The sequence below is a fragment of the Notothenia coriiceps genome, unplaced genomic scaffold, assembly GCF_000735185.1.
Source record: "Notothenia coriiceps isolate Sejong01 unplaced genomic scaffold, NC01 NC01_scaffold00026382, whole genome shotgun sequence".
Taxonomy (NCBI): Eukaryota; Metazoa; Chordata; class Actinopteri; order Perciformes; family Nototheniidae; genus Notothenia; species Notothenia coriiceps.
Genome location: NW_011359083.1, coordinates 22578 through 35733, shown reverse-complemented (window position 1 = coordinate 35733; position 13156 = coordinate 22578). Strand labels below are relative to the sequence as shown.

Here is a 13156-nt window from a genome sequence, read left to right as displayed (position 1 = left end):
AAAAGTGTATTATGTTGTTACATCGTTTCAGATGTTATGTTTCAGTTGTGCTCTTGATACTTACAGAGCCATGTATTCAGTAATCAGCAACTGATTACATTTACAAAGTTACCCTCCCAACCCTGGTGACGTTTCACACAGATGTCAAGGAATAGACGATAGGGATAGACGATAGGAGCTGATTTTTTGACTATTCCACCGCAACCCAGGTATTTATGTGTCCTTTCTCAAGCACACCAGAACTAATTAAGCCCTTGATTAGTTGCCCAGGTGTGCTTGACAAAGGGGGTTGAACCATTTTGAGACTGCAATAGTCAACACAAGCATTTTGTGTTGAATTTGGATAAAAACTCTTGTAACATTAGTTTAATTGAACTAGATTAACAGTCCTTGTGTAATTTGCTTTTTGCAAACAGCTGAGGAATTGTATATTTTGCCAATTAACAGAATGTGTAATGGGGGTTGAAGCATTTCGATTGCAACTGTACATCCGGCACACATCTCTCAGGAACTATCTTATGCAGTGAAGGAAGGTCCTTTTCAAAAAGAATGCACAATTTGTTTCTGCCTTTAGCATTCTCCTTTTTTTCACCATGTTCTGATTACTTTTACTGCAATCGAAATAAAAGACGCTCAGAACAATGCAAACACCTTGAACTAAATCTTGCTGCATTTTATGAAAATAGAAATGTGCAGATCTTCAGAGGTGGCATTAGTCAGCAATCCTTGGCTGTCGGAGGTTACTGCAATTTCTTCCTATAGGCTGCAGGCAAGCATGGATCCATTTTTCATTTATGCCCTGAGGGTAATCGATGATGGGGGTGACGAGACAACAGCACACACTGGATGAGCAAGGGTATTCTAAAAGGTTCAAAGTTGCCTGCTGGCTCATTGGAATTCAGTGTACTAAATCCAGAGCTTTCCATATTCCCACCATGCTCCTGCAACGTGCCATGGGGAGATCTCGCTGGCACACTAACCACGTTTTTATTATGTGCTGCACTTTGCAATGGCCTCAGGTAAGCAAAGAGACCTAGATCCCCATTAATTCACATAACCTCTGCAAACGCTATACAGTCTATGCAAGCATTTCTATCTGTCTATAGGGTAAAGAGTGGTGAAGGTGGAGAATAACCCAAAAGCAGGCAGGCAAACTTACTATTATACAGATGCAGTGAGAGCTACAGTCCCGAATGTTTCAGACCTGCTGTGTCAACCTGCATGCTTATATCCAAAGTTACATGTTCACATCCTGATCAATCATTTAATTAGTAGATTCTCAATCACTCTGAAATCTGCCTATACAAAAATAAATAACTGCTGCTGTGCAACAATTTGCCTGGAGGTGGCACAAGTGTTAAAGGTGCCATGTCATGGCCATTTCTACTGATCATAATTCCATTGTTGAGGTCTACTAGAATAGATTTATACTGTACAATTTTCCAAACTCACATTGGTTTCTCATACAGCATCTCTGTATAGTATGTGTATTCACTCTCTGTCCTAAACGGCTTGTTGGAACTCCTGCCCCCCCCCTGCTGAGGGGGCTGCAGCACCCCCATCTGCGAGGCTCCACTAGCAGTTTGTATTGTTTGTATTTTTAAAGTGTCAATCGTAGAAAATGGTAATGGAAAACAACGGATATATTGTTTACACAGTACATTTTATTTTAATATATCGTTGTAGATGCTTTTGTACGGAATTCATGGAGGAATTGATGACTACATTATGGGAGAGGCTGGATTTTTTTGGTGTGATTATCTTAAGACTTGCATGCAATACTATTGTAATCAAGCCATTTAATACACATTATTACAGTCAGACTTAATAAACAAAATAGATGTGCCCTGATCAGGCATTGCACTCAAATGCCCCCCTTTGGTGTCAGGGCCATATTTAGCATGACTGAAAAACTGAGCTCCCCACAGATACTTCTTAATGACCTCAGTAATGCTCCTGATGTGTGTGTGTGTGTGTGTGTGTGTGTGTGTGTGTGTGTGTGTGTGTGTGTGTGTGTGTGTGTGTGTGTGTGTGTGTGTGTGTGTGTGTGTGTGTGTGTGTGTGTGTGTGTGTGTGTGTGTGTGTGCTTTAATGTAGAGTGCTCATTGGAGGGTATCTCTGCTGTGGTTTGGCATGTCCACAACCTTGACAATCACTGAGATTTTCATTTTTACAGAAATAGACTTCTTCAAGCTTCACTTACTCCACCAGTCTGATGGTGTGCAAACAGCAAAGAAAGGTTTTAAAGACCCACGCAGACGGAGCATGGCGATAGCTCATTAACACTGTAGCTCAATCCAAATGTCCTCAGGAAACAACATTTCTGCAAATGCTTGGGGCTTTTGGGACTGGTGTTTTTGTGTAAGCAGGCAAAATGTGGTGATCAGTAACGCACTCGCAATAATATAAAATAGCTTACTATCACAATATTTATCCCCTTGATTGCTGATTGGGTGATGGACTTTTCTTGTTGAAGTTCATAAGCTAAGTTGTTTTCACATACACTTTGTTTGATGTGATGAATCATCACTTGTGGGCATCTGGCAAGCTTCAGACGGTTGGCAACTTCACAATTTCACTGCTTTAGTTTGAAAGTAATCACAGTGCAGTCACAGTATGTACGACAGCTGGTAACAGGTACAGCAGAAGCCCTGGAGCGTCTGGGATCAGAAATGAGGCGTTCAAGTGCCTTAGGTTAAGTTCTCGACAACATTATTTTAAAGGGACCATATTAGGCTCATTTTCAGGTAAATATATTACTATATTTTGCCTCTACCGCGACATGTTCACATGCTTTAATGTTCAGATAAACTCCCTCTGGAGGTAACATGGGATTTTAGCCTTTGCAGACCATTTACATGCACTTAAACCTTTATAACACTCTACAGGGAAGGGAAAATCACTTAACCATCACAGGTCCTGTTCATGTGTAGAAAACAAACAATAACAAGATATTAAGGCATCCCACAAAGGTATACAGGGATAATAGTTAAGATAATGTTGAGATGGAGACATAACAACTTTTGATTATGTGATTATATTTTGCGAGTCACACTCAACGCTGCAGTTGTTTCTGTTTGACTCACTTGTCCTGTGTTCACCTTAATATGAGCTTTTCTCATTTTCAGTCTCAACAACTGATGTGAGACATTTGCTTTCAGGCTCTGTCTCTCCCGCTACCTGAACAAATGTCAGACCAATTAAAAGGAAGCTAGAAAGGCCACTCTATGATGGAAGAAGAAGCTGTCTATTTCAATATACGCTCGATGACGTGTGTAGTCTGTGTGAATGCGAACAGATACAAAATAAATACAACATGTGATATGAATGTGCGAGCAGCTTTGAGCCACAAACTTGGTGGAAGCTGAGCGTATTCACCCCAAGACGAATTTGTTTGTAACATATAATGAGAAGTGGTGTGAAGACAAATAATTTGGCTTTAGAAAAGTTCATAATTTCACTGTCAAATTCATTCTATGTTGGCATTCTCTTCCTGTCAAATCTGAGTGGAGGCATGGACTAATGTGTCATGCTGCCAGGAGGAAATAAAAGGATTTGGACAAGCATAGTCTGAAAAAAACAAATTATAGTAAAAAGAATAATGATACTGTTGTTTGTTTTTTCCTTGTGGAAATTAAAATATTGTAATTGAATTGCTCGTCTTTTGGCTTGTGTTGTGATATTGTGGTGCCGAACAGACTTCCATAATAAAAGTGCACTTTACACACATCTTGTACTTTAGATGCAATCGTCTTCATTATGCTCACTCAAGTGGTTTTCATTATTCATTCCTTCATGATGTGAGAAGTCATCTTATCTCTCCCTATCTGCATTTCTATGGCTGTCTATTTGTCTCGCTCAATCACTCGTCATTATTTCACTCTGTGTGTTTGACGTCCTTCCTTCTTTCTGCCTTATCTCAAAGCGGCTGCCATTGTGGTGATGTTAAGAGTTAAGGTTTTATTAGGTCTTATAATCAAGATAACACTTCAACTAATGGACCTACGTTGACAATACTGTGTATATGTCCGCTGTCACAAGGACAGATATAGGAAAACATTCCTGCCCACTGCAATAACGCTGTACAACAAATCACCTCCATAGCTTCTCTCTTCACTCTGTACATTTTACATTTATATATTCAGTCTAATATGTAATATTTCATCCGTCACCTACTTATGTAAATATAATACCTTTCTTTGTATCTTGTTATTGTTAACTTGTAAATTCAACATGTATATTTTCTACTTTCTTGTTTATTTCTTTGTCTTTGAATTTTTAGTGTATAATGCCATGTCTTTTTATGCTGCTGCAACACAAACATTTCCCAAATTGGGATCAATAAAGTTCTATCTTATTTGATCTAATCTTATCTTATCTAGTTCCAGGGTTTCATCTTGAATTACAGGCCACAGTACGCATATGGTAAACACACACTCACACACTCTTAGTCACTTACCGAGCCAGTGTTCACCGGTGATCTTGCCAAATCCCTCACGATAGGACTCCCATGCTCTGAAGAAGTTGACCGAGCCATCCTCCCTGCGCTGGATCACCTACGCAAGCAAAACGTGAGGTTAAAGGTCAGAACAGATTCATCTCTCCGTGGTTCATCCTCCTCTGTGATTAGTCATTCACTGTTTATCTCTGAGTCCATCTACCACTACACCGAATGAACTCGTAAATGCTTGCTCTTTCACAAATGAATAATGCAAATGCTCTTCCCTCACTAAAAACGCAATTTGTCGGAAGCTAATAAAAGGAATCCATTAAATCTTGACTGACTTTGAATCAAATCGTCGTGGAATCTGCATCATTAATTGAAATGCCAGGAAAGAGAAGAACAATAATCCTAAATACACACAGAGAGTATTTATCTTCTTCCTACTGTACCGGGAACAATGCAATTCTAGGAAGCAATGATTTGTGGAGAAGTTGAGTGTTGTTTTTTTTATCGATGTGAGGACAAAGGAGTTTTCGCAGATAGCAGCAATTTAGCTCAGCTGTGTGTGTGTGTGTGTGTGTGTGTGTGTGTGTGTGTGTGTGTGTGTGTGTGTGTGTGTGTGTGTGTGTGTGTGTGTGTGTGTGTGTGTGTGTGTGTGTGCACATGTGAAGTATCTGTATCCTCCCATGAAAAACTATGCATAACAAATGTGCTGACATACCAAGTGCCAGAATGAGGATGAAAGGAAATTGGAAATATGCTCCTGAAGAGGAAATGCATGCAGATGGAAAATAGACTAGAGCTCGCTGTTGGGGGGCGGTGGCCATACTGAAACGACAAAGGAAATTCCCTTAGACAATTTATGTTGAGAGTGACTAATCCCCTAACATACCATAAGGTACCAGATGGCACCAACAGCCATATTTGCTTTTAACATCAGTGCCAACAAAGAAAAACAATCCTGCAGAGCAATTGGCAAAATCTTCCATCACATCATTTTCATCCTTATAATTGTCTGATTTGTGATCATCTTAATCATCATTACTGTGTCATCATAATTTATCAACACCATCTATGGATTACAGCGACTTGCAGAGCACTCTGAATTCCTAAAACATAATAGCAAATATTTTTCTCCTTCTTACTATATTATTTCCAGAGATATGATCACCTTCAGACCTACATTCTGTTGACAGATTCTTTCTTATTAATCCCAACAGTTCAGCTGTGTTTTTTTTTTTTAAACCTTCACCAAGATTTTCAGAATAAAAGTTTTGGGTGTCCTGCATTAGCCTCACCCTTTGTAGCTACTACTTAAAAAAAAAGACAATTCCGAAGCCATAAATCCTGAATTATGCAGCAGAGAACTGTAAAGTTCGGCAAAATAAATAGTGCAATTGTAAGGAACTATTTTTCAGCTGTGGATTAATATGTGTTTGGAGCACTAGTTTATTTTGCTTCTATTCCACATACACAATCCTACTACTGTAAAATACATTATAGAATATATAATATAAAATAAACAAATGCCATGCCAGTCAGGGTAATGGCATTTCTTAAATAAGTCTACTTGAGGAGTATTAAGATATATCCCTACACGGCATTTGCTTTATATATACCTGTGCTTTCATTTGATTTGTCGAGAATACAAAATATTATTTGTTCAACTGAAACATACAATTGAGAATTGTTATTTTGGGGGTTTATTTAAAACCCCATGCATACACTACAACCCTATGACATTTCCAGTAAGACCTCTACTGAGCCTACAGTTTGCTGCATGAAGCTGTCATAAACTCAAGAAACAAAAAGGGATTTGTATCAGACGTTGCGTAAGACTCTCACAGTCTCGGTGCATTACTCCATCAGAAGATGTCCCAGTTATCTGTAATGATGTCAGTGATTATACGTCTTAAGCTGACACAAAAATCTAACTCAACCATTCTTCCATCCATCCATCTATCTGCTTAGAATTCAAATCCTTATATCAAATCGAGGTCAAACGTATTAATATGGTGTGAGTGACTGTTATTAGTGAGAGTTCACTGTAGTCCTGTCTTCTCATTCACTAATTATTATACATGAGAAACAGTGTACATTGATTAAAAGGTCCTTATTCTGCTTATTTTCTGGTTCATATTTCTATTTTGTTCCTCTACTGTGACATGTCTCCATGCTTCAATGTTCAAAAAGCTCTTTATTCTCTCATATTGCCTGTGCTGCACCACCTCTTTTCACCCTCTGTCTGAAACCAGAGCCCAGTCTGCTCTGATTGTAGTGTAGATTATAGTGATGTCATTATGAAGAAGAAGTAAACACAGGAGTCCAATGGAGGCTTTTCAGGCAGAGTGTGTGGGAGAGAAACTCCCTCTGGAGGAAACACAGGGATGTTAGCCTTTGCAGACCATTTACATGCACACAAAGCTATATAGCACAATACAGAAAAGCAAAAACCTAAAAAGCATAATCGGGCCTCTTTTAATAAGAAACCATTGTGTGGTTTGACACTGCAGCACTGGAATAAAAACTATTTTCTGTATCCATGAAACTGATAGGTAGCATACATATTATCACTGTAGATTTCAATATTAATGCGTGGTATAGAGTGTATTTAAATAATGTTATCAATTATTTATACAAAAGTCTGGAGTGTTGCTCATTTTCCCATTCCAAGTTTAAGGCTTCAGAACAGCTTTATGCACAGATGGAGTGGTGTCAAATTCACTGTAATTCATACAATAAAACCCTACTAAAGTAGTATTATAATATTGCTAAGAGTTACAGAGCGTTATACTTAACATATGGCATCCAATGCACTCAGTCACAAGATGAAATGGAATAAGATATCTGGGATTGCAGCGATACTCCGGACATACAGTATGTAGTGTGAATTTGAAATTACAAAGTAAGTAAAAAATAAATATGTTGCCTCGGTAAACCTGGCCAAGACAGACAGAAGTATAAAGAAAAACACTTAGTTACACACAGAGAATACTTAAATCGAAAAGACTGAGTCTTGTGCTGGATTAATGTGTGTGTAAAATGTGTTTTAACTTTGAATGTGATTTCATATTTTAATACCTTCGTTTAACACTTGCCTATAATAAACGTGCTAATGATCCATTCACATATTCACCTCAAATCAATCTTTTCACGGTGATATTAAATGATATTCTGTTTGACACCTTGGGGCCAATATCCTGTTAATAATGCCATTACGGCAGTGATGTCCTGATTAGACTAATCAAAAGACCTTGGGAAAAAAGGCTTTGGCATTTGGCAGAGCAAACAATGCACCGTCATCATGTTACTGATATGGCAGCGGGGCACTCAAGGACTGAGAGGGAGCTTCCCCCCCCTGCTGTGTTTTCTACTGAATATCAGGGTTAACTGCTGATATTGATGTCAAACTCTGATAAAAGCACTGCAGTAAACCATGACCGTCTGCAAAAATGACAACATTCATGTCACTCAATTCTCCTTGAAATAATGACCTTCCTGCTTCCTTATCTGACGCCCTCTCTCCCCTTTCGACATTCAAATCAGCAGGAATAGAGAAGACTGCAAATTGATAACGCTATGTTAAAAATGAGCTTCCTTTTCAACCATCCCTAATGGCTTTTTGTTCAATATCCCCCGGCACTCACTGTATTAGCAGCACTTTAGGGGGCAAGACAAATCCAAAAAAAGTGCCCCCTTGGCTATATAAATCATAAAACATATTTTTTTCGTTTAAATTAACACAAAAGAAAGTCAAACTGATGTGTCAGACAACAGTCAGTCTTTGTGAAAAGATTTTATACAATTACTACTCAAGCCCTTAATTTCTTTTCATATCGTCTATGGCCTTTCAGGACAATTTATCGCCCACATTATCACAGCTTCGTATAAATCTAGCCTGTCTGGCTAAATACATAGTGTAGAGCCACCTGACATGTGACAAAGACATATCCAGAGTTGAAATGGGAAGAATGGAGAATAAATAGCAGTATGCTCTTATACTATAGCATTGTTCTATTGACGCAGATAGATCCTCATCTCTGCTTTTTTTTTTTACACAAAACGCAATTGGGAGACAATCTCCTCATGATAAATGTAGGATTTTTCCTTTGAGAGTACCAGCAGTCTTTGCTACTGTGAGTCACTGCAGCAGTACGAACTTGACCAGTGTTCCCATGAAATACGTGTTCTTCAGCGGTAGGTTAACCTGCATGTAGTTGGGTTCAGATAAGGGTTAACACTCTTGTCTTTTTGGCCCTGCCTCCTTCCATGTCTAGTAGCCTTGTAAGAATGGAGAGCCCCTCTGAGATTAAATTGCATGTTGACCCTGTAGCTCAGCATCTATGTTTGTTCCCTGAAAACATGGAGCACACAAAGACTCCAATCTTTTTCAGAGAAACACAGTGGTCAAAATTGGATACCTATTGGACGTGGTATTGTTCATAGTTGGCATGCATTGTGTGTCCATGGAGACACATGCATGCCTGTAGTGTGCAGGTGTCTGTTTGTGTTTTGATGGAAAGGCGCAAAGGTCATATCCACCAGAATCTCTGTATTTTATGCTTCTGTATCTAAAGCTGTTAAATAAATGCATGTTTCACATTTTAGTCCAGTCACAGTTGCTTTTCTGTGTGTGTGCGGTTCATGTGGGGTTGTATAAGCGTGTGGGTGTTAATATTAATGTTGAAGTTTGTAGGCACAGTGGAAAAAAAAAGTGATGTTGCTTCTGGCCTTTTTTATCACTGAAAACATGCAAGTTAAGAACATGCAGGGATACGCAGCCATGAGGCAGATAAGCAGACGGTACATCTGCTCTGACTCTTACGTTCCCTCACAAAGAACTTGCCCCCCAGCACTGGTCATCGCAGTGGCACGAAGAAAAGGGCAAAGAATATGTTTAAAAGATCATTAGCGCAACAAAAAAACAGCTTTTATTATTCACCTTTCAAAGAACTCTCTGGAGTATTACAGAGGGGTGTATTTCTCTACATGTTTAACATTGATTTTTAACAAAGAGGTCAGCTGTATTGTGAAGGGCAGCTTTTATCCTCTTAAAATCTTATCCAAATGAAATCAGCTCTTATCTTATTAACAGTTATTCATTCACTTCTTGATTATTCTTATTTCCTTTATATGGTGGGCCAATTCAACCTTTTCTCAACACCAAATGGTTTGAACTGCATGTGTTAGACTTTTGAAGGGGTATATTATGTTCCCTTCCCTGTAGTGTTTTATATAGGTTTTATGCACATAAGATAAGATAGGACTTTTTATATCCCGAAGGACATTGTTGTGCCAGAGTTACAAAGATACAATGGATACATAAATGGTCTGCAAAGAATACATTCTCTGTGTTCCCTCCAGAGGGAGTTTCTCTCTCACACACTCCCCTCGTCTGAAATGCCTCCATTGGACTCCTTTAGTTTACATCCGAAACATAGTGACATCACTGCGTAACACTCATGCTTCTATTTGCTAGCGCTCAAACACATTGTACAGTACGTGATAGGCTAAGGGGCGGGACATCTCTAAGCGGTTGACCAATCACCACAGAGCCGGCCAGCTAACCAATCAGAGCAGACTGGTCTCTGGTTTCAGACAGAGGTTGAAAAGAGGTGCTGCAGCACAGGCAGTATGAGACAAATAAAGAGCTTTTTGAACGTTAAGGCATGGAAACATGTCACAGGAGAGACACTAAGTACAACAATTACCTGAGAATAGGTATAATTTCTCCTATTTTACTTCCCACAATCCCTGATCTGGCTCAACTGAAATGTTAACCAGGGAAATACTGAGTTGATTTAAAAAAGATTTATTGGAATAGCTCCACCAAAAAATACTGAACTGCTACTACTCCATATTTTGCCCTCAGGCCACTTAGGTATTCCACAAAACAACTCCTCTATTCCCTCACTCATGCCTCATAACCAAAAGTAACAAGCTTTATTTGTGACTGCTCTTCTGCCACGAAATAGCTTTGCTTTCCACTTCAAGCTCTGTTCAACCATTGACAATTTAAAACAAAGTGTAAACACCGTCTTTCTTTTTGCCTGATTTTAGTTTAGTCTGAGGAGGCCCCTTGGCTTTTGTCAAGTACCCTTGTACCTGTATTCAAATGTCCTCCTGCTTTTTATTTGATGTTTTTTCTTCCATTTCTCCTAAATTATGAATATATTTTTAAGCATTATTTCAGTTGATATATCATTGAAGTGAATGCACCTTTACTCTGTATACCTGTATTCCTGCAGATCCTAACCCCTCTCCCTTGAATGAAAGGCACTTTGGGTCTCCTCCTATTGTTTTTTAAAGTCTTATATAAATAAACTGACTTGACATACTGTGGCTCAAATGCGGTTTTTTGTAGTGTCTTGGCTTAGTTGTCACCTCACCACACTGCCCACACACACAGTCACACACACACAAACAAACAAACAAACAAACACGGTTTCCTCTGGGACGCAGTTTAACATCCCAACTGACAAATCTTTACAAACAATGTCTGGCTGGAGGACAGAGGTTGACATCAAAGTTGTTTCTGTCAAGGTCAGAAGCTGACAGAAGTGTTCTATTTGGGTGTGGGGAAGGTGAAGTGTGTGTCATACACACACTGAGGACTGCAGTGGAGATACAGCAGACATTTGAGAGAAAATAGATGAGCTAGGTCTCACAATATAAACAATAAAAACATCTAAAAACTGACCTACAAAATCAGCAGTGACGACAGCCTGTGTTTGCATTCACACACACCAATAACAGCTAATGGAACCCTGTGCAGCCACACTTATCGAGTTCTAAATATTGCAAATGTTTAAAAAACATGCGTATGCATGCTCTACCGCTCCGTTTTTGCTGCCAGCTCTGTGTTGTGTTTCTGTATGAAGATGGAGGAGAAGAGGATGATTGCTGCCTTGCCAGCCGCGAGGATATCGTTTCAAAGGTTAAAGAAGGAGAGAAAAGTTTTATTGTAAAAAAGTGTGAACAGAAATGGATTATTGCTGAAATATGACCCTATTACATGATGGTTACATCTGGACTCCTTCTGGGTGTATTTGCATTTCACTTCACATTCAAGTTAAGATTGTGTGAACAATGGAGGAAATTATATAAACGGTTATACCAGTGAGTTACTTTGAATTCTGAAAGAAATGTACAGCTAGAAATCAAATGTTCCGTTAGCAAACAGCAGTGTGCAGAACACCCAGGGAGCAGCTTATATATGTTGCTGTGGCTATTGTGTTATTTCTATGGAAGACTTGATTGGATCATGTGTCTGTTGAGCACTTCTTGTGCTCTTTGCAAGCCTGCGTCTGATCTTGAGATCTTTTGTCTATAAAGCACACAAGCACATTAAGTGTTTCAAACAAATGCAACAGAGGGAAACGTCATCTCTCCAGCGGCTAGCGTTACATCAAATACAGGCGTTGCCTTCTTCCAGTTTTATTCTTATGAATAATTGAATCAGGGCAAGTAACAGTTTGGGACCAGGAGCTTCAATATTTGTCTCAAGTTGCCCACAAAATTAGAGGCGTACGATAAAATAGACTACAGATGGTATTCAATGTATCAGATTATTTAGTCGATACAGTAGTTAGATTGGACTCAACAATTACCCAACATCTGAACCAACGTGCAATATTCGAAGCTTCACAAAGCTTTTATTTATTGTGTTGTATTGCAAAATATGTATTCACCATGTGCACATAATCATAACGGATGATTCTATTTCAGTTATATGTCAGCCTGTCCTCCCACAAAAAACGACCATATAGGCCAATTGTTCATGCCCTTATTACGACTCAGAGACACGTTTTAAAGTGTATGTTGTTTCTTACACGACCACTAGAGGTGCTCTAGTGGTCGTGTAAGAAACAACATGCTCCCGGCCCGTTCATTGCAAACGCTCCGGAGGGACGTTTATTCACAAATAACCCTCTCTGGAAAATCCTAAATTGTAGAATAGTTTGGCCATTAAAATGCTTTTTGATTAGATTTCTGGCGAGAAGTGTATATTGTACTTTTAGAATCCACGTCCAGTGGATGTGTAGGATCTATAGTTTGATAGATATTACGAAGATGATTTGAGGTCTCGCCAGGATAACGTGTATATGCGGCAGCTTCCATGTAAATTTAATGTGGGTGAAAACAGTTTTTCAGGTCTCTAAGTTTTCATAATAAAACCGGATATATTCCCCTCACTGTCAAATGATTACACAGTGATATCTGCATTACTCATCCACTAAAAAACATCAGTGTATCCTTGTTAATGACACAATATTGATTGGTTTAAATTGTGTGCAATGCTTTTGTGTTTTTAACCTTCGATTCATAGAAACAAATAGTTTTTTTGGAGTTTAGACACTGCAGTTTCCGAAGACACTACACTACCCAGAATCCCCAGCTATTGTTTGGGACTACAACATCCGCCTTGTTTTACAAACCCCGTGATTAGTCCTCAAGCCCTTTGATTGGATGTTGGAGTGGCAGTGCGACAAGGTTACGCTGAGCGTCAACAGCTCTTTGAAATGTAATGGAACCACGGCAGACTTTCCAAAACTGGAATTACCCATGCTGGCTATTGTGTGTTTCGCAACATGTTCTATGACACGTCTCTTTATAAGACGTTTTCGTATTTCTCACAATTATAAGTTGCCAGTATTAAACTGTGTACACTGTTGAGCATATTTGTATAATAACAAAGTCATGTTTATCTTC

At 39.0% G+C, this 13156-nt stretch overlaps 1 protein-coding gene across 1 annotated transcript in view; it reads right to left on the bottom strand.

Moving 5' to 3' along the window:
• The window catches only part of LOC104956807 (fibrinogen C domain-containing protein 1-like), a gene marked incomplete at its 5' end in the record, with an annotated part of 66222 nt that overhangs the window by 37819 nt on the left and 15247 nt on the right, over positions 1 to 13156 (bottom strand). Inside the window, one exon of the mRNA XM_010784349.1 lies at positions 4460 to 4556. Within this exon, the coding sequence (XP_010782651.1) occupies positions 4460 to 4556 (97 nt within the window). The remainder of the gene's footprint in view (positions 1 to 4459; positions 4557 to 13156) is intronic.